Source organism: Macaca thibetana, chromosome 4, assembly GCF_024542745.1.
Source record: "Macaca thibetana thibetana isolate TM-01 chromosome 4, ASM2454274v1, whole genome shotgun sequence".
Classification (NCBI taxonomy): Eukaryota; Metazoa; Chordata; class Mammalia; order Primates; family Cercopithecidae; genus Macaca; species Macaca thibetana.
Genome location: NC_065581.1, coordinates 50,533,164 through 50,551,360, shown reverse-complemented (window position 1 = coordinate 50,551,360; position 18,197 = coordinate 50,533,164). Strand labels below are relative to the sequence as shown.

The following is an 18,197-nucleotide window of genomic DNA, read 5'->3' as shown; positions in this document are numbered from 1 at the left end:
TAATTTAACATGGAGACCAATATTATGTTTAATTTTATACAACCAGAAAGTAAAAGTAACTACAGCACATCTTTGAACATGGAAATACCAATGAGTTATGGTGTGTTTGGCCATCGAGTTCTGAAAGTCACTGTGGCCTTGTATTTACAAACATTAAAGATAAAATTATTATCCAAAAGAGTAATGTCCAATAGTTTATTAATAAGCATCTTAGATAGCTGTAAAAAACATTGTGTTCTCTAGAGTTCATGAAAATTATGAGCTTAATTTCAATCCAACAGAAGTAATTCTAAAAACTCTAATATTGTGATGATAATAATTTGGCTAAGAATTTTCAAACTATTGACTAGCAAAAATATGGATAAATTATAATATATGAGCTTCAAAGAATAAATGCACAATTACAAAACTTGATATAGCAATTTACTTTTAAAAGGCATTTGAGGAATCACCAAATAATTTCAAAATCATGATTAGAAAATCAGCAATGAAATCTGAGACTATTGGTATGACAAATCCTGTTTCAGGCCTTGTTGATCTAGAGTTACTTGCACAACCAGAATTTGCCAAAACAGGAAATAGGTGTTTCATATATATGGCTCTAACCTTCTCTCTCTCCACCTTCCTTCTATCAGCAGATGAAATAAATACTTCATCCTGCTCTGGAAACCACTGGTAAGTGATAACTCCTTTATTTCAAGGTGAACAACACATTTATGCCTTCTCAATGATAAAGTGATATATTCAGTATATTTTATCTACGATTTTCCAAAGTTTATTGATAACTTTTAATGAGAGTAATCATCTTAACATATTCATTTTAAGCTGAGAAGCTAATATATAGACAGCTTTATTATTCCAAAAGCACTTTTATCCAGTTTAATTTTTAAATAAATTTTTACCTTTCATTCTAAAGTAATATAATTAATTCCCGTGTCTATGACTTTTGGAAACAATTGTACTAGAACTATTTTTAATAGAAAAATGAAAAACTATGAATATATGTGTGTGCATACTTTTACATCAGTAACTTTTACTAATATTAAAACATACAGCTATATGAGAAGCCATAGCAAAAGTTTTAAATTGGTTAAAACAAAATTATAGCACTGATCTCGAGATCAAAAAGTATTTTATTAAAGACCATCAACATAAAATACAGTTTACCTCATGAAATGCACTCAGAGTACAAAAAAAAAAAAGACTTATAAACGTTTTCCAGTCAAAAGTCAATCTACTCAGTCACGTTTATGTAGGTAATTTAAATATAATATCTATCGTGCATATTTCATCTAAGGAAGCAATTTCCACATACAGTTTTATATTCTGTAGCACATTAGAAGTGATTATGAAGAATCAGATATTAGGAGACCACAGAACTACCTAATGACAACATGAAAGGGGTTACTTACCACTAGACAGAAGATTTTAGAGTAAAATGCTTTTCTTCCCTGTGGCTAAATGCTATCCAGGAAACTCTCGGAGTATTTACAATAGCCAAAGAAGATCCGGTGTTGCCTCTTTTGCTAGTTAAAACCAAATCTAGAATGTGTCTGCCTGTATGACTAAGACTTCTGAAAGCGGATCAAAAGTAATTAAATTGATGACAAGTTTCAAGCGTGGGAGTTACCCTACATTGATGAGTTGTAAGGTAAATTGGGCTTTCTGATCTGTAAGAGACAGGGATGAATTGGAAGGAAGAGCGTCAGAATTCTCAAGTAATGTAAATCTGATATTGCTATGAATTTCAGTTATGTTACTTATTGAATTCAAGTAAAAGGAAGGGAATTCATCCTTGAAAAAAAAAGTGCTTCTCAAGAAATGCAAGACAGCTATTCTTATTTGGATATCTTTACAAATTTCTTACTTGATGAAATATAGCAGTTTTGCAAACTTTGCATATTGGCATAGGCTGCTTTCTGTATCACAGATACATAATAAGATGAAAGAAAGTGATCAGAATAAAGATTAACTATTAAATTTTAAGAAAATATTGCGTCAAATACTTTTCTGTGCTGTGACTAGTATATAAATGTGTTTATACCTATAGTGCACGCATTATACTCCCTTGTATTAATGCTTTTGACATCTTTTCTAATCCACATGATTCTTTAAAATATTTCTATAATCTGTTCTCCCTCCTTTGTTTTTTAATGCTGTGATGTTTGGTCTGTCTCTTAAATTTTGTATTTACCTCCATCGATTGATTTATCTGTTCCTACAGTAATATTAAATTTTGTCAACAAAGGTTTGAAGTCTATCTTAATAACTAATATGAAAAGATAATCCAATTAATTCTTCTTTATTTTATTGGTTTATTTATTTATTTGAGATGGAGTCTCACTCTGTCTCCCAGGCTGGAGTGCAGTGGCACAATCTCGGCTCGCTGTAACCTCCACCTCCCGGTTTCAAGCGATTCTCGTGCCTCAGCCTCCCCAGTAACTGGGATTACAGGCATGCACCACCACCATGCCCGGCTAACTTTTGTATTTTTAGTAGAGACGGGGTTTCACCATATTGCACAGGGTGGTCTCGAACTCCTGAGCTCAGGCAACTCACCCGCCTCGGCCTCCCAATGTGCTAGGATTACAGGCGTGAGCCACTGCGCCCAGCCAATTCTTCTTTTAAAGGTTAACTTAGTCATTCATAAGCCACTTAAAATTTGTATTGGAATTAAAATAAACAATTAGGTTAGTTTAGGATTGATATCTTAACCTTAACATGTACCATTTAAAAGCATTACAAAACTCTCAATTTATTCAGAACTTCTACTATGTTCTTTATTAAAGTTTTAAAATTTTCTCCAAAAAGAATTTTTAATTTTTTGTTGTTTCCCAGATACTGTATAATTTTTTTAACTGTTATGAGTGTTTCTTAAATCTTATATTCTAGTTGAGTATTTCCAGTAATAGAAATGGCATTTTTGTAAGTTGATAGTGCATCTAGCAAAATTGTTTATTTTGGTGTGTTCTCCAGATAGATGATCGTATCATTTGAAAACAATAACAATTTTACCTCTTCCCTTACAAAGGTTACAAATATTACATATAAATAAATATATAAATTAATTATTTTAAAAATTAATATAGAAATTAATTATTTAAAAATTAATATATAAAAATATTTATATATTAATATTTATATATTATGTGTAATAAATATATATTATATAATTATTTAAATAAATAAAATATTTATTTATAAATATAAACATATATTTATACAAATATAAATATATATTATATAATTATATAAAATATTTATATATTAATATTTATATATTATGTGTAATAAATATATATTATATAATTATTTAAATAAATAAAATATTTATTTATAAATATAAACATATTATATATTAATATAAATATAAATATATATATATATTATATATATTATATATAGTAATATATAATATACATTATATATTATGTGTAATAAATATATATTATATATTGTATTCGTTATGTTACTTGTATATATTATATGCATATGCATGTATATGTATGTATTTTCTTTTCTTACAGCTTTGATTAGGGTCTCTCCAGTACTTTGTTAAATAAAAGTATTAGTCATTCTTTTCTTGTTCCCAATATTAAATGAAATGCACCTAGAGTTTCTCCAATAACCATTGTATTGGGTATAGATTTGCAGTATATGCTTCCTACCAAATTAATGATCTCTTTTATTTTTTCTTTTAAAATAAAAAAAAAAAAACTACATATAGGGATTGAATTTAATGACGTATTTTTGTCATATTACTTTGCTTTAATCTGTTAATGTGATGAATTTTACCAATGAATTTTCTAATTTTGAATTATTCTTGCAGTCCTCATATAACTTTACTTGGTCATGATATTTTTTAACATATTTTTGAAATTGGTGAGTTAATATTTTGTTAGGATTCTTGCAATTCATTTATGAAGTGGCCTTATGTATTATTTACTATTATTCTTATGTCTTTTATGAGTCATCAAGGAATTACATCCACTCCTCAGATTACATTTCAGGAATGAAACAGCATTGGGAGGATGCAGCCAAGCTAATTTGAATCATACAACAGTAGGGAGTAAGAAGGTGTGACTATAAGTGACTATAAGAGCACTGGAGAGTGCTATCACGCATGACCTTATTATCATCAGTCCTTCACACAGGATGGTTCCTTTTTTTTTTTTTTTTTTTCGTTTTCGTTTTTTGAGGCGGAGTCTCGCTAAATCGCCCAGGCTGGAGTGCGGTGGCGCGATCTCGGCTCACTGCAAGCTCTGCCTCCCGGGTTCACACCATTCTTCTGCCTCAGCCCCCTGAGCAGCTGGGACTGCAGGCGCCTGCCACCACTCCTGGATAATTTTTTTGTATTTTTAGTAGAGATACTCCTGGATAATTTTTTTGCATTTTTATTAGAGATGGGGTTTCACCATGTTGGCCAGGATGGTCTCGATCTCCTGACCTCGTGATCCGCCCGACTCGGCCTCCCAAAGTCCTGGGATTACAGGCGTGAGCCACCGCGCCCCGGACCCGCATAGGATGGTTCTTACAGCTCCGTGATACTACTTTGCTGACACATCGCACTAGAGCAAGCGCTTTTCTGTTGTTGCAGAATTTTGCAAATAAAGAGGAATCAATGACTGTTTTGAGGCAAGAGTGGGAACTAACAGGCATTACTTTAGACCAACCACTGCTGTTGGATGCAGCACTCTCCTCCCCTTCACATTCATTATACACAACGCACGCGCACGCGCACACACACCCATATACACATTCTAGAAGTCATGAAAGACTTTATTCTCCTCAGATTTTCTCACTATCTTTTCAGTATTTTCTTGGAATCCCTGTTTCCCTCTTGCTTCTATAATTCTTTCAGAGTTAATTTTGGGGTGACAGTAAGAAACTTGCCTACTTTGATATTCTGCCTGGAATAGAAGCCAAAGGCTTGCTTTATAAATGAACCTTTTGATTAATTCTTCTCTTATCAACTAAGCAAATTTGTCCTACTTCCCAATTTGCAAATCCTTATTTCTACAAAATGGGCTGCTAAGACGAGATATGCCTATAGAATTTTTGTAGATATATGTTATCAGTCAATATGCAGTGATATCAGGTCATTTGAGACAACATATAACACTCCCTTTTCCAAGGGAGTGTTTCAAACATACCAGTGGTCCTAACATCAGTGTGAAGAAGGCACAGTATGTTACAGTTTAATTGTATTACAGATATTTATGCTTCAGAAAGACACAATTTGCTCTGCTGTAGATCTGGAATTAGTAGCAAACCATCACTATTTGAAATCATAAATCTTTGAAATCTGGGGACTTGGTTTTTCTCTAATCACACTTGAGATGAATTATTAATTTCTTTGAAAAAGGAAAACCAGAATAGAACAGAAAACCATATAAAAGGTGGGACTCAGTGACTTACACAAAGTGCAAAATAACTCTTTCAAGGGAAATGAAGAGAAATCTAATGTTTATCTCCAAGAAATAGCAGAAAAAACTGTATAACTAATACATTTAGAAATTGCTTCATGCAAGTAAATGACAGGAGAGGCAATTTTTAAAAAATTCTTTCTAGTACCTTCTATGTGACGCTACTAAATGGAATTGCAAACAAATCATTTTCCACTTGAACCTGCTATTTACAGTAGTCCCTGGGGAGGAGAGGTGAGGATGGAGTGAAATATTACAGCGACCCTCTGTCACCATTATTGGTCTTACTGCTGATGATATATCTTTATCATATTTGCCTCATTCGAATTGTTTACTCCCTGAGCCCTGAATTGTGCTAGATTCTTCCCCATCTCTCTCCATAAAGCATTGGAATGGATCACTGTAAAAGGAAATAAAATCTTATTCTCCTGTTTTGCACACATGAGAAAATTCAACCAGCTCCCACTCTGGGTACTTGAATGACAAGCTCCCGCAATGATATACCAGGACTCTGAGGGCAAGAACCAAGTCTTGTTCACTTGATCATGTGCACCAATATTGTAACATGTTATCCTGAATAGAGTGTACGGAATTTGATAAATGTCTCCTAAAGGAAAGAAGAATACCTAATTGTCTTTGACTTACAAATGAAAATAAGGATCTGCTTTTCCTCTTTTGCTCTCAAACTCTGAAGGAGGCCCACTAGAGGGCCCACCCCTAAATACAGCACACTATGAGTTAGAGCATCCACATATTAATTTAGAGGTGGAAGCGGGGCCGGATTAAGTTATTTTTGAGTGAGTTTCAAGGTCTGTAACACTAGTAGCTTGAAATGTTCTGGAGTTCCAGATCTGCATTCTAGCACTATCATTTTTCATGGATTCCTTTTTTTTTTTTTTTTTTTTTTTTCAGGCTTCAAGTGTATTTATTGATGCATTGGACAAAGTAAAACCACAATTGTTATCAAAAAGTATATCTCTCTTTCTGTCATTTTCTTGTTCTTACATTGGAAATATCTTTGAAAAAGTGATACAAATGGATACCAGCGAAGTCCCATATTTGTGGGGTGATTGTGCAGCAGTGCTGGGATGGGATGGTTTGTGACATTGACTTTAATAGCATGAAAATGGGTTTTGCAATTGTGTATCAGGCTGCATCCCAATACTTAGATTCACAGTGGGTGGGGTGCGAGAGTGCTGGTTAGCAGAAAGGAAAGCTGAATTTAGTGCTGGGGACCAATTTGGGGTGGAAAGTTCTTCCTTTGGGAGTTTTGTGGGGATTTGTTGTTAGCTGGGTTCATAGTCTAAGGGAGACCCACTCCCAGCCCTCAAGAGCTGAGGTTCAGGAGGAATCAGTGAATAACTAAGAAGGAAGAGCTTTTGTAGGATGAGTCACTACTTCTATTAACACTCGGTCCAAAACAGAAGGCTAAGGATCTACCATGTATTATTTGTTCTGCTTTCTTGTTTTTAAACTTAACATTGAAGCATAAGCTTTTTCTCTGAGGTTACAAAACCACCATAAATATAGAGTGGTTTTTATGTCTAATATACTGCCATAAGAGGATGTACTCTCATTTACCTAGACATTATAGCTCCCTATTACTAAGCATGTAATTAATTTACAATGTTTTACCTCTTATAAATGATAACATGATAAAAATTTTATGCTTAAAACTTTTCCAATATAGTTTATAATTTCAGTAGGATTCCAAGAAGTTGAATTAGTGAGACAAAGAATGTGAACATATTAAGGATATTAATACAGATAGGGTTAGTAATCCCTTAAAAGTGATAATCAAATTATTACCTTTTTGGTTTAAGTTCCAGAGGAAAAAATGTTGCCTTTTTAAATTTGAGGCATGGTACTAAAGATAAAGTTTTGAGAGGAAAGGAGTTAGGATGCTAGCTGCACAGGTAAAGTTGAAGAGAGTAGTTTAAAAGTATGCACGAAAAGCATACACTTAGAGGACTTTCTAGGGTTCGAAGAACGGCAAGTATATGAGCCAGATCCCTGATGGAAAAGAACTGGCACAGGCTAACTTGTAATTTGAAGAGATGTTAATAAGAGTATATTTATGAAAGTATAGACAGCACTTAAGGAAATCAGCAAGGGCTAATGCAGTAGTATCCCTGTAATAATCACAGTTGGAAGCTACTGAATTGTCACTGTGAAGAATCCACTCCTAGAACCTAAAGAGAGCAGTTACACAGAGAAGACTGCAGAGCTGCAGAAGAAGGAGGTAGAAAGTCCTTAGCATTTACAGGCATGCTTCAAGGGCTTCAGTGGGGAATTTGGGTTTGTTCTTTATAGTCCCAGTTGGAGGCATACTTCGAAAGCTGAATCCACTGTCATTCTGCTCACTCCATGTGACAAGTCTTCTGTTACATTAGTAATGAATTTGGGATAATGGAAGTCATTACATTTCTCCCACCCTCATGTTACTCAGCAGTTCATGTACTAATCATTTTAATGCAGATCCCTGTTCCACCGGTTTTGTTTTCCCAGCAATGACATTATTCCCAGTGCTGTTGTTCTTGGTTGCTGGGCTGCTTCCATCCTTCCCAGCAAATGAAGACAAGGTATGGTTAAAGTCAAAAATCTTCAGAAAAATTCAGGCAACCATGAGGGATAGCAAGCTACTAGATCAATCTTCAAAAGTGAAAAGGACTAGAGTGTCTGGTACATCATAAAGTACTCATTAGTAGCTCAAGATAGTTAACATAATTATGTTTAAAGCTGTGGTGATCGACATGGTAGCCCCTAGCCACATGAGGGTATTGAAGTTCATTAATTAAATGACTTTGCTCCACCCCACAAATTGCCTTGGAGACTTTTTTTAATGTGGTAAAACTATCTTTTGAGTGATCCCATAAAATTTGCTACCTAATACATAAAACTCTTTTATTAGAGTATTGCATGTTACACATGCACTTAGACTGAGCCTAAGCATTTTTTCTAAATACCAGACACCATTTCAGGCAGAAATTCCCCCTAAAGTCTTAGGGTAAATCATATAGCCCAATCCTTACCACTTCTTTGCTGCAGCCTGAGTGTGAATGTCTTAATAATTCCTATCATGTACCCTTGTCACTATAAGATGTTGTCACTCATATATCTAGAAAAATCACATTAAGACCTCTCTTAACCCAGAAATTGGTGTTTGTGGCCTCAGAGGAGATTTTAGTTTGTCATGCCATGAATTATATCCCCAATCTGAAAACTTTCATATAATACTTTTCCATTAAAAAGTCATAGCTTTGGCTGTCATTGACAGTGTTTACCTAGTATTGGCTCAAACACTTTTTTAAAATGGTCCTTGTTCCCTCAAGCTAACATAGTTACTACTCTGCGCAATTTCCAACAATGTTAAAAAATAATTGTAATTTTATCTTCCCTTAGGATCCCGCTTTTACTGCTTTGTTAACCACCCAAACACAAGTGCAAAGGGAGATTGTAAATAAACACAATGAACTGAGGAGAGCAGTCTCTCCACCTGCCAGCAACATGCTAAAGATGGTAAGAGGTGGTATATTGCAAAGGAGAGGGGTGTGAACAAGCTGTGGAAGGAGCAGGCGGCTGGCAACGAAAATCTCTTAATAACTTCAAGGTTTACAAAGTTCTGTCTCTATTTTGTTATTTCATTTGAGCTGTGTAATGGGCAGAGCTAAATTTCTTAACTTCTCTTTATAATGGTTGCATAATGTCAAATTCATAGGGCTATTTAAATTATGGAAGCAGAATCAAAACCAAATCTTTGGACATACAGTGAAAAGCCATTATGCTTTTCTGCTCCTTATCTTATCTGTCCTAATCTAAGATCAGAAAGACCTTTTTCGTTTAAGATAAATGCCGTTTAGGGTAAATAACAATCTACTTTTCTGGGCCTTGTACCAAAGGCCACATGTCTCCCAAACATATTCAGTGAAGGGGTGGGGGGGAAAAAGAACTGGAAGTGAAGTAAGCCAGCTAATTACTTCATTGTCAGCAAAAGCAATCTCAACACCTCCACATGTTTATCAATATTTAGAGTAGGATCATTACTAAAAATCTTTATGTTTCTGTTGTCCTGTCATAAATAATTAGGCTATAAACCTAGATTTTTTTTGATTACTTAGGGTAGGCATATTACCTATATTTCTTTGTGGAGCAGAAAAAGGCACATCAAAAAAATATATATTTGATTACTATACAAATCAGAAGATGCTTGCACAGAAATTTTGTGATGATGTAAATCAACCTATAACCTGATTATAAGGCTTATGCTCCTGTGAGGTTTGAGATATTAAGTGGATATCTTTTTTCTGTCCTTGTTTCAGGAATGGAACAAAGAGGCTGCAGCAAATGCCCAAAAGTGGGCAAACCAGTGCAATTACAGACACAGTAACCCAAGGGATCGAAAGACTAGTATGTAAATTAGGAAATATTTGTTGAATAAATCAACAAGTAAAATAATAAGAAACCATGTTATAATGTTGCATTAAGAAAAGTTTGTAAATAAATATTGCTTCTAATGCTACCTTTTTCAAGATAGAATATCTCTATATGTAGAGATAACTCTGAGAAGCACCATCTGAGCTTATGGTTTTACGTAAATTTTACAAAAACTGTCTCAGGCAGTATCACATTTGTACCTCTCAATCAGCTCATGAGTAAAGCAGGTTACAGATCATCTCTTTCCCAATTACAGAGATTAGAAAACCAAGTCTGGAAGAAAATGATGATTGGTAATTAATGTCATATATAGGAAATCTGGAATTAGAATTTCTGGCTTCTAAATCAGTATCCTTTTTAGTGATAATATAGAGCCTATTTGTGTTTTGAAACCTACTTAATTTTGTTTTTATAAAATATTTTAAATTTTGTCAAACTGTTCCTGAATTTTACAAAAAAAGATATTTAACACCAGTATTAGCTTTTACTATTTTCTTTTGAATTTTTGATGATGGTAAGCCATGTCTTTCGTATTTGCTGGATGTTTACAATGCATACTATATTAGACAAAATAAAAATGACCTGCAAGACATAACCTATGCATCAATAAATATAAAAACAACTAGATAAAATATCATATGGATGAGCTATCAGATAAAGTATTTATTGAATTATCAAAAACAACATAGGTAAAGGCAAGCCAAATTTACAAGTGGTAAATAACTGGCTTGTTTTGAAAATAGGACTGCCATTGTTATCTATATCCTTGATATTAAAACTATAATAAATTTATGAAAGGAGGTAACTATGGTCACCAGAAGATTGAAAGAAATGGTCTTGAAAATCCCAATCTATTGTTAAAATCTTAGCTTCTTTCTTTCCCTCTTAAAGGAACTATACAGAGGTAGTTTATACTCTCTTTAAGTAGCATGTAGACATCCCATGTTAAGCCATCCAAATATAAATATTAATTTCAGGGCTTGAAAAAGCACTGAAGTATTTCTGGGCTGCAAGGCACTTTTTTCCTTATTTTTTGAGCAAAGTGTGGCCTGTGATGTTCTGATTTGCTAAGAGGAGGCCTGTAACCTGTGAAAATATTGTCTTTTATGGTGTCATTTTCTTCATGTTTGGGCTCTTAAAGACTGAGCATAAGACTTTTTTTTAAAAATTCACACAAAATAATAATTCTAAACACTTATTCAGATTCCTATATATGAAAATCTCTGGTGAATACGGACTAGAGCAGGAGAGGAATTACTAAATTGATGCTTGCCTTCAGCAAGCTCACATTACAAAGCTGAAAGCTCATAAGGCACACCCATGTGAAGAATTCAATGTGTAAATAAATGAATCCAGGGAGAGCAGATATTAAAGAAAAAAGGGTTCTCCATCTACTCAAAGTTTTGCATGTTGAGACCAACCTCAAGTATTGGGCAAATCTGGCTTCTGTTCAGCTTATAGCTGATAAGGATCTGAGGCACCCTCCTTATGTATTAGTTGATATTCATTAATGATGGGCATTGGGGACAGTATTTAAAAAACAGGGATTCTGCTGTGTGGAGGGGGCGGGTGGGGGGTGTGTATTTTGCCATTGCATGCTTTATTGCTTTCCTCATGAGTGGTCTGTTCCTTCTTAGGTCTAAAATGTGGTGAGAATCTCTACATGTCAAGTGCCCCCAATTCATGGTCACAAGCAATCCAAAGCTGGTTTGATGAATACGAGGATTTTGACTTTGGTGTAGGGCCAAAGACTCCCAATGCAGTGGTTGGACATTATACACAGGTAAAGAGAAGAAATGAAAAACCACCTCCTTTACAAGTGCCCTAAAAAAAGGATTCTTCAAATTTTGACTGATTCCAAGTTGAATTTGGGGGAAATTTTCAAGTGAATATAGAATAGTCTGGCATTTGGTGAGTATTTCAGCTGTGAGCTGTCATTCTTCAATAGTCTGCAGGATCATGGTAGGGAAACATAATCTTTGTCTAACAGTCTCAAAAAGGAATGTACATGGAAATGTAATATTTTAAAAGTCTTTTAGTTTGATTCAATAATTTAACTAAATATAGCCATAAGGTATAGGCAAAATATGTCGGTAATATTCTTCTCCATTTTGTATTTCCTACTACTTGTTTTTCGGTATTTCCTTCTTCTCTAATGTGCTCTCGTATGTTCACTTATGGGTTTATAGGTTGTTTGGTACTCTTCCTACCTCATTGGATGTGGAATTGCCTACTGTCCCAATCAAGCAGTTCTCAAATACTACTATGTTTGCCAATATTGTCCTACGTAAGTATATATTTTAGAGTTTATTGTCAATAATGCTAAATACGATTTAATATTTAATATAAAAACAAACCAAAAAGCATATTTCAGTAAAGGTGAAGGAGATTAATCTTTAGAAATATTTTCTAAAGTTGAGACACATTCAATCTACTTCGCAGAAAGATCAAGTTTTCAGTTCCAGTTCCAAGTGTTATTGAACAGGGAGCTGTCTTTCCTCATGCCTAAAATAATTTATCTCCTCGCTCAATTGCCTTTTCCTATGCTCATGGTTACTTCATGAGTACAGGTAGTGTGTAGTTGTCTAAATATAATTTTATCAGTTCATGCTAAGTTTACATACGAGAAACTGAAAGCTTGACAATTAGTCCAGGGATAAAGTAAGGTGACAAACAAATGAGTAAAGACCCATTTTAGTAATATCAGTCCTTTCTGCTCAAATGCTCTTACTCATGCTTATCAGAAAATTTCACATTATACATTAAGAAATGATTAAATCTTGGACCTCAAAGACTTTTCAAGAGATCCCCAATATGTTTCAAATAGCCAAGAAAAGATAATATCTTAAATTTTTGCTTCTTGGAATTTACCACAAAAACATTTCATGGAACCGTTAAGATCATAATTTCTTAATTATCTTGGGTTTCCTGAAGAAAGTCCACTTTTTTTCTCAAGCAATATATTTCACTTACTCACACAGAAAAAATCTGTGGATATATTGAAGATATATTCACAACATATCTATTAGCTTTAATTTCCTTTTAATATTTGAAATTGTTCACCACTAGTGGGAGGGGCTTTCCCCAAACTCAGCTTTCTGCATGACTTATTTTGAGGCTGTAGATATCCCAGGTGATGTAGGATTCCAGTTTGAGAAATATGACCTGTAAGGTCATTTTTCAGCAAAGAATTATCATTGTTAATGCAGAAAATTGAAAGACCCTGGGAGACTGCCCCCAAATGCCTGGTCATGAGAGGAGAGCATCTTGAGTCTGCATCTGAGTGAGAGTTGGAAGTAGTAATGAGAGAAAGCAGGAAAAAGAGAACTTCCAGAACACTTTGATGTCTATTTCACATTTTTTTAAGTGCTCACACACCTACAGTTATATTCTGTGAAGGAAGGCTGAGATTCAGCTACATTGACTTGGACTGTTAACCTACTTAGTGCAATTAAGACTTTGGCTTTCTTGTATTTTCAGATGATAATTACCGATAGGAAAATAATCATCATTGAGGTACAGGCTAGTCACTGTAAGATGAACACACAGAGGAGATTAATATTAATTAAATCTTTTTTTCCCCTAACATTCCCATTCTTGGCAAACATAAACATCTCATACACACCACCTGTAGACATTCCCAAACCTTCCTGAGCACAGTACCCTTTCACAAACATACAGCAAAAACCATGTGAAAATCACCACCCCACCTAAAAGCCAAAATTTATGCTGAAACTGTACTTACCCTTCTTCATATTATAGAAATTATGGTATTTTTTATTTTTAATTATAAGCTACATTTAACATTAAATGTTATTTTTCATATTGCAACCTTCTGTGCTTCAGGAACTTTTATTATCTCCCTAGGGGATATGTTTTAACCCTTGCCAGAACCTTGTGGTACATCATCTTAGCAATTTGACCAAGTCTATTGGGAGATGAAGTGTGTTGCCATATCGAAATACGCTCTAAAACCTTTAGACTTTAATTATCCTGTTTCAGTTTCTCAGGTTGAGAGACTATGGTCAGGAAAGTGAATGAATGTGTGAATTATTCTCTTAATTTGCATTATTGTCTGAATATCCTCTGAGAATATTATATTTTTAATTATTTGACATAATTAAAAACATTTAATAAATACCCATGTATATTTGGTGACTGATACTAACTTTGGAACATAAACTAAACAGAAAAATGAAAAATATTTGACATTTTTTATTTCAAATTTCAGTGGTAATTGGGTTAACAGACTATATGTCCCTTATGAACAAGGAGCACCTTGCGCCAGTTGCCCAAATAACTGTGACGATGGACTATGCAGTAAGTTTAAAGTGATTAACTTGATAATAAAATAAAATGATCTGACATTTCTTCTAAGAATTGGGAACTCTGAAGACAACCAACTTAAGCAATGCTTTCATGCAAAGGACAAAAAAAAAAAATCTGTCTGGCTCTGTCACCCAGGCTGGAGTGCAGTTGCGCCATCTCAACTCACTGCATCCTCCGCTTGCAGGGATCAAGTGATTCTAATGCCTCAGCCTCCTGAGTAGGTGGGACTACAGGCACGTGCCAGCACACCTGGCTAATTTTGTACTTTTTGTAGAGACAAGATTTTGCCATGTTGGCCACACTGGTCTCGAACTTCTGGCCATCAAGCGATCTGCCCACCTCAGCCACCCAAAGTACTGGGATTACAGGTGTGAGCCATCACACCCAGCCTTACGGAGTGTTTTTAAGTGAACATTTTACACTGTTCATTATCTATGTATTATTTGCAATGTAAAATTTGACCTGTTATCATATGTAACCTGATGAAACATTTACCATCCATTTTATATATTGGCATATATGAAAATGTGTCTGTGAAAATGACACATTATAATTAAATATGAAGTTTCTCCTCATAAAACTTTATATCATTATACAAAATACGGCATATTTTAAAAAAGAAAAACAAATAGACATCTAAGAGTATGAGACCATAGAATATGGCTCAATCTAGACAGGGCCTCCAAATACTGCCATTTCTCATATGCTAATGAATTTATCATACTAACTTCCTCATATTTGCCATAGTGTAGTTAGAGTCATCAAGTTTAATATAATAATCACTTGCACTTCCGCTTGCTAATAATTTTTATATGCATTTTTAAAGTCAAAATCAAATCTGTATGTAGTATTAACTCACAGAAGCCTCAAAAATATTTTAGCAAAAAGAAGTAAAATAAATATATATCTCATACAATTTCATTTTATGCTTTTATAAATAAAAATACAAAGAGTTGATATGTTTGCTTAACTAGGATGTATTACTAAAATTATTACTGACAATGCAGTCGACCCATTCGTTGAGATTTTTACCTTTCAAATGCATTCACCTGACTGAATTGTAACATTTTTTTCTGACTGAATTGTATAGCAATAATTCAGAATATTGATAATACCAAAGCTATAAATCAACTAAAGAAGAAAAATCCAAATATTTCCAGCACTGCCAAATGCTGTTTTCTAAGAAGCTTGAAATTTATCTTATTAGTAATGATCAGCCAACTGAAAAATTTTAAACAGAAGAATGATAAGATCTGAACTGTGTTTTCTAAGGAGCTCCTGACACTAGTAGGAAGAAGCAATTGGATGAAAATCAGCTAGGAGACTGTTGGAAAAACACACACTCAAAAACAAATGAGTATCTTTACTGCATTAGTGCAAAATGAATGAAAAAAATAGACAGGTATGAAAAATAGGAAGAAAGGAGAATAGTCAGTTGTTGTTACCTCGTATTGTTGAATATTGATTACAAAAAAAAAATAGAAACAAGTTTCAGTTGATTCCTGGCTCCTGGCTTGAATTGTTTAATAGTTGGGAGTGCCATTTCTCTGAAACTGGGTGAACCAAATGAAGAATTGTTGGGAAATAACAAAGAAATGTCAAGCTTGTAGACAGGATGATGAATTTAGTTTGAGATTTGTTGAGTTTGTGGCCACTGAAGGACATTCAAGTAGAAATGTCCAATAATCATAATGACAGTCTCTCCACCTTTTACATTATACATTGACATCTTCCTATAATAATTACTTAGACCTGAGAGAAAGACTGGTGGCACTAGAGTCTAGAACTGTGTTCAATGACTTTCTACAATGATGAAGATGTTCAATATTCTCACTTTCCTATAAAGTCGCCCTTAGACACATGGCTACTGAGCACGTGATATAACTGGTGTTGTTGAGGAAAGACCTGAAATTTTAATTTTATTTAATTTTTATTAATTTAAGTTTAAACAACCACATGACAAGTATCTACCATTTTGGATATCGCAGTTCTAGAGAAATCCATTTAAATTAATTTTACTCTGCTCACTCGTTGAGTGAGGAAAATATGTCAGTTCATCTTAGAAACATTTCCAAAAGCTCGAATTTAAAAATGAATCTGTGTGTTTACCTAAGAGACCTTGTGTGTGTCCCTCAAGATATAGAATGGCCATCTTAGGGTAACAATGCCAGTTTGTTTGCTCACTTCCCTACTCTCCGTTCATATAGAATGTATTGTATGTGTTGTTGTTATGGAAGAAAATGATAATGAAGTGACCGGTTTCTTTGTTTTTATTCCAGCCAATGGTTGCAAGTATGAAGATCTCTATAGTAACTGTGAAAATTTGAAGCAAACATATTCCTGTCAATATCCGTTTGTCAGGGACAGTTGCAAGGCCTCCTGCAATTGTTCAAACAGCATTTATTAAATTCGCAGTACACACCGAGTAGCGTTATGTAGAGAGGAGTCAGATTATCTACTTAGATTCGGCATCTACTTAGATTTAGCATATACTAGCTGAGAAATTGTAGGCATGTTTGATACACATTTGATTCCAAATCTTTTTCTTCTGGATCTGCTTTTTATTTTACAAAAATCTTTTTCATACAAAAGGTTTAAAAGTAACAAAATCTATAACAACAACTTTGGATTTTTATATATAAACTTTGTGATTTAAATTTACTGAATTTAATTAGGGTGAAAATTTTGAAAGTGGTATTCTCACATGACTAAGTTCAGTAAAACCCGGGATTGAAAGTGAGAATTATGTTCCTAGAACAAAATTTACAAAAAGAATAATATAATTTTCACATGAGTCCTTGGCTTAGTTGCCTTTCCTAGCTCCACTCTAAGGCTAAGCATCTTCAAAGACGTTCTCCCATATGCTGTCTTAATTCCTTTCACTCATTCACCCTTCTTTAGAATCATCTGACTGGCATCCTCACAACTGAGTTGAAGCTGTTCCTCCTAAAACAACCCTGACTTTTATTTTGCCAAAATCAGTATAATCCTTTGTTTATCTGCATAAATTTTACAGTAGAATATGATCACACCTTCATTTTTAAACCTCTCTTCTCTTTGACAAACCTTCCTTAAAAAAGGATCCAAGATAATACAGGTAAATACCCTCCACTCAAGGAGGTAGCACTCAGTCCCCCACCTTGAGTCTTCACTAAAATTAGTGACTCATTTCCGAAGAGTGGAATATGGAAAGGGAAACATAGTAACTTTACAGGGGAGAAAAATGACAAATGCCTTCTTCACCAAGTGATCAACATTAATGTCACCAGTGATAAGTCATGTGGATTTGTTCTATGTAATCTTTCTAAAAATTCGTAATCCCAATCTAATTATGAGCTAAAACATACAGCAAATTCAAGCTGAAGGACATTCTACAAAATATCCCTGGGGTATTTTAGAGTATTCCTCAAAACTGTAAAAATCATGGAAAATAAGAAAATCCTGAGAAACAATCACAGACCACATGAGACTAAGGAGACATGGGAGCCAAATGCAATGTGCTTTCTTGGATCAGATCCTGGAAAAGAAAAAGATCAGTAATGAAAAGCTGATGAAGTCTGAATAGAATCTGGAGTATTTTTAACAGTAGTGTTGATTTCTTAATCTTGATAAATATAGCAGGGTAATGTAAGATGATAACATTAGAGAAACTGAAACTGGGTGAGGGCTATCTGGGAATTCTCTGTACTATCTTACCAAATTTTCAGTAAATCTAAGAAAACAATGAAAAATAAAAAGTATTTTGAAAATAAATACAAGAATTTTTTTCTTGACTCTATGACACATCATAGCTTTTCTTCAGATTATCTAGTTATTCTTTCCTAGACTTTTACTCTTAACCTTCAGTTCCTTTATCCCAGTGCTATATGTTTGATTTTGTCCTTTCCGGTAATATCAATGATTAGGTTGTCATATCAGATGGACTTGTTTACTCAGTATCAAACTTCAGTAAAAATTTCAAGGATCTAAGTAGTCATGAGGCAAAGGAAAACAGGAAGGTGCAGGACC

At 34.0% G+C, this 18,197-nt stretch overlaps 1 protein-coding gene across 2 annotated transcripts; it reads left to right on the top strand.

Moving 5' to 3' along the window:
• Positions 1-550: 550 nt before the first annotated feature.
• Positions 551-17,938, top strand: CRISP3 (cysteine rich secretory protein 3). Of its 2 annotated transcripts, XM_050786213.1 has the most exons (8): positions 551-675; positions 7,935-8,008; positions 8,829-8,945; positions 9,746-9,833; positions 11,498-11,643; positions 12,050-12,147; positions 14,092-14,180; positions 16,469-17,938. In XM_050786213.1, exons 2-8 carry the CDS (start codon positions 7,937-7,939, stop codon positions 16,594-16,596), a joined length of 738 nt encoding a protein of 245 aa, XP_050642170.1. In that variant the 5' UTR covers positions 551-675; positions 7,935-7,936; the 3' UTR covers positions 16,597-17,938. The 2 variants fall into 2 exon arrangements, with proteins under 2 accessions (XP_050642170.1, XP_050642169.1); XM_050786212.1 differs by lacking the exon at positions 551-675 and having other exon boundaries at positions 7,916-8,008.
• The last annotated feature ends 259 nt before the right edge of the window (positions 17,939-18,197 follow it).

Coding starts and splice junctions, on each gene's coding strand:
- CRISP3 (XM_050786213.1), top strand. CDS start 7,937: ATGACATTATTCCCAGTGCTGTTGTTCTTGGTTGCTGGGCTGCTTCCA. Junction 8,009..8,828: donor TCCCAGCAAATGAAGACAAG/GTATGGTTAAAG, acceptor ATCTTCCCTTAG/GATCCCGCTTTTACTGCTTT. Junction 8,946..9,745: donor CCAGCAACATGCTAAAGATG/GTAAGAGGTGGT, acceptor TCCTTGTTTCAG/GAATGGAACAAAGAGGCTGC.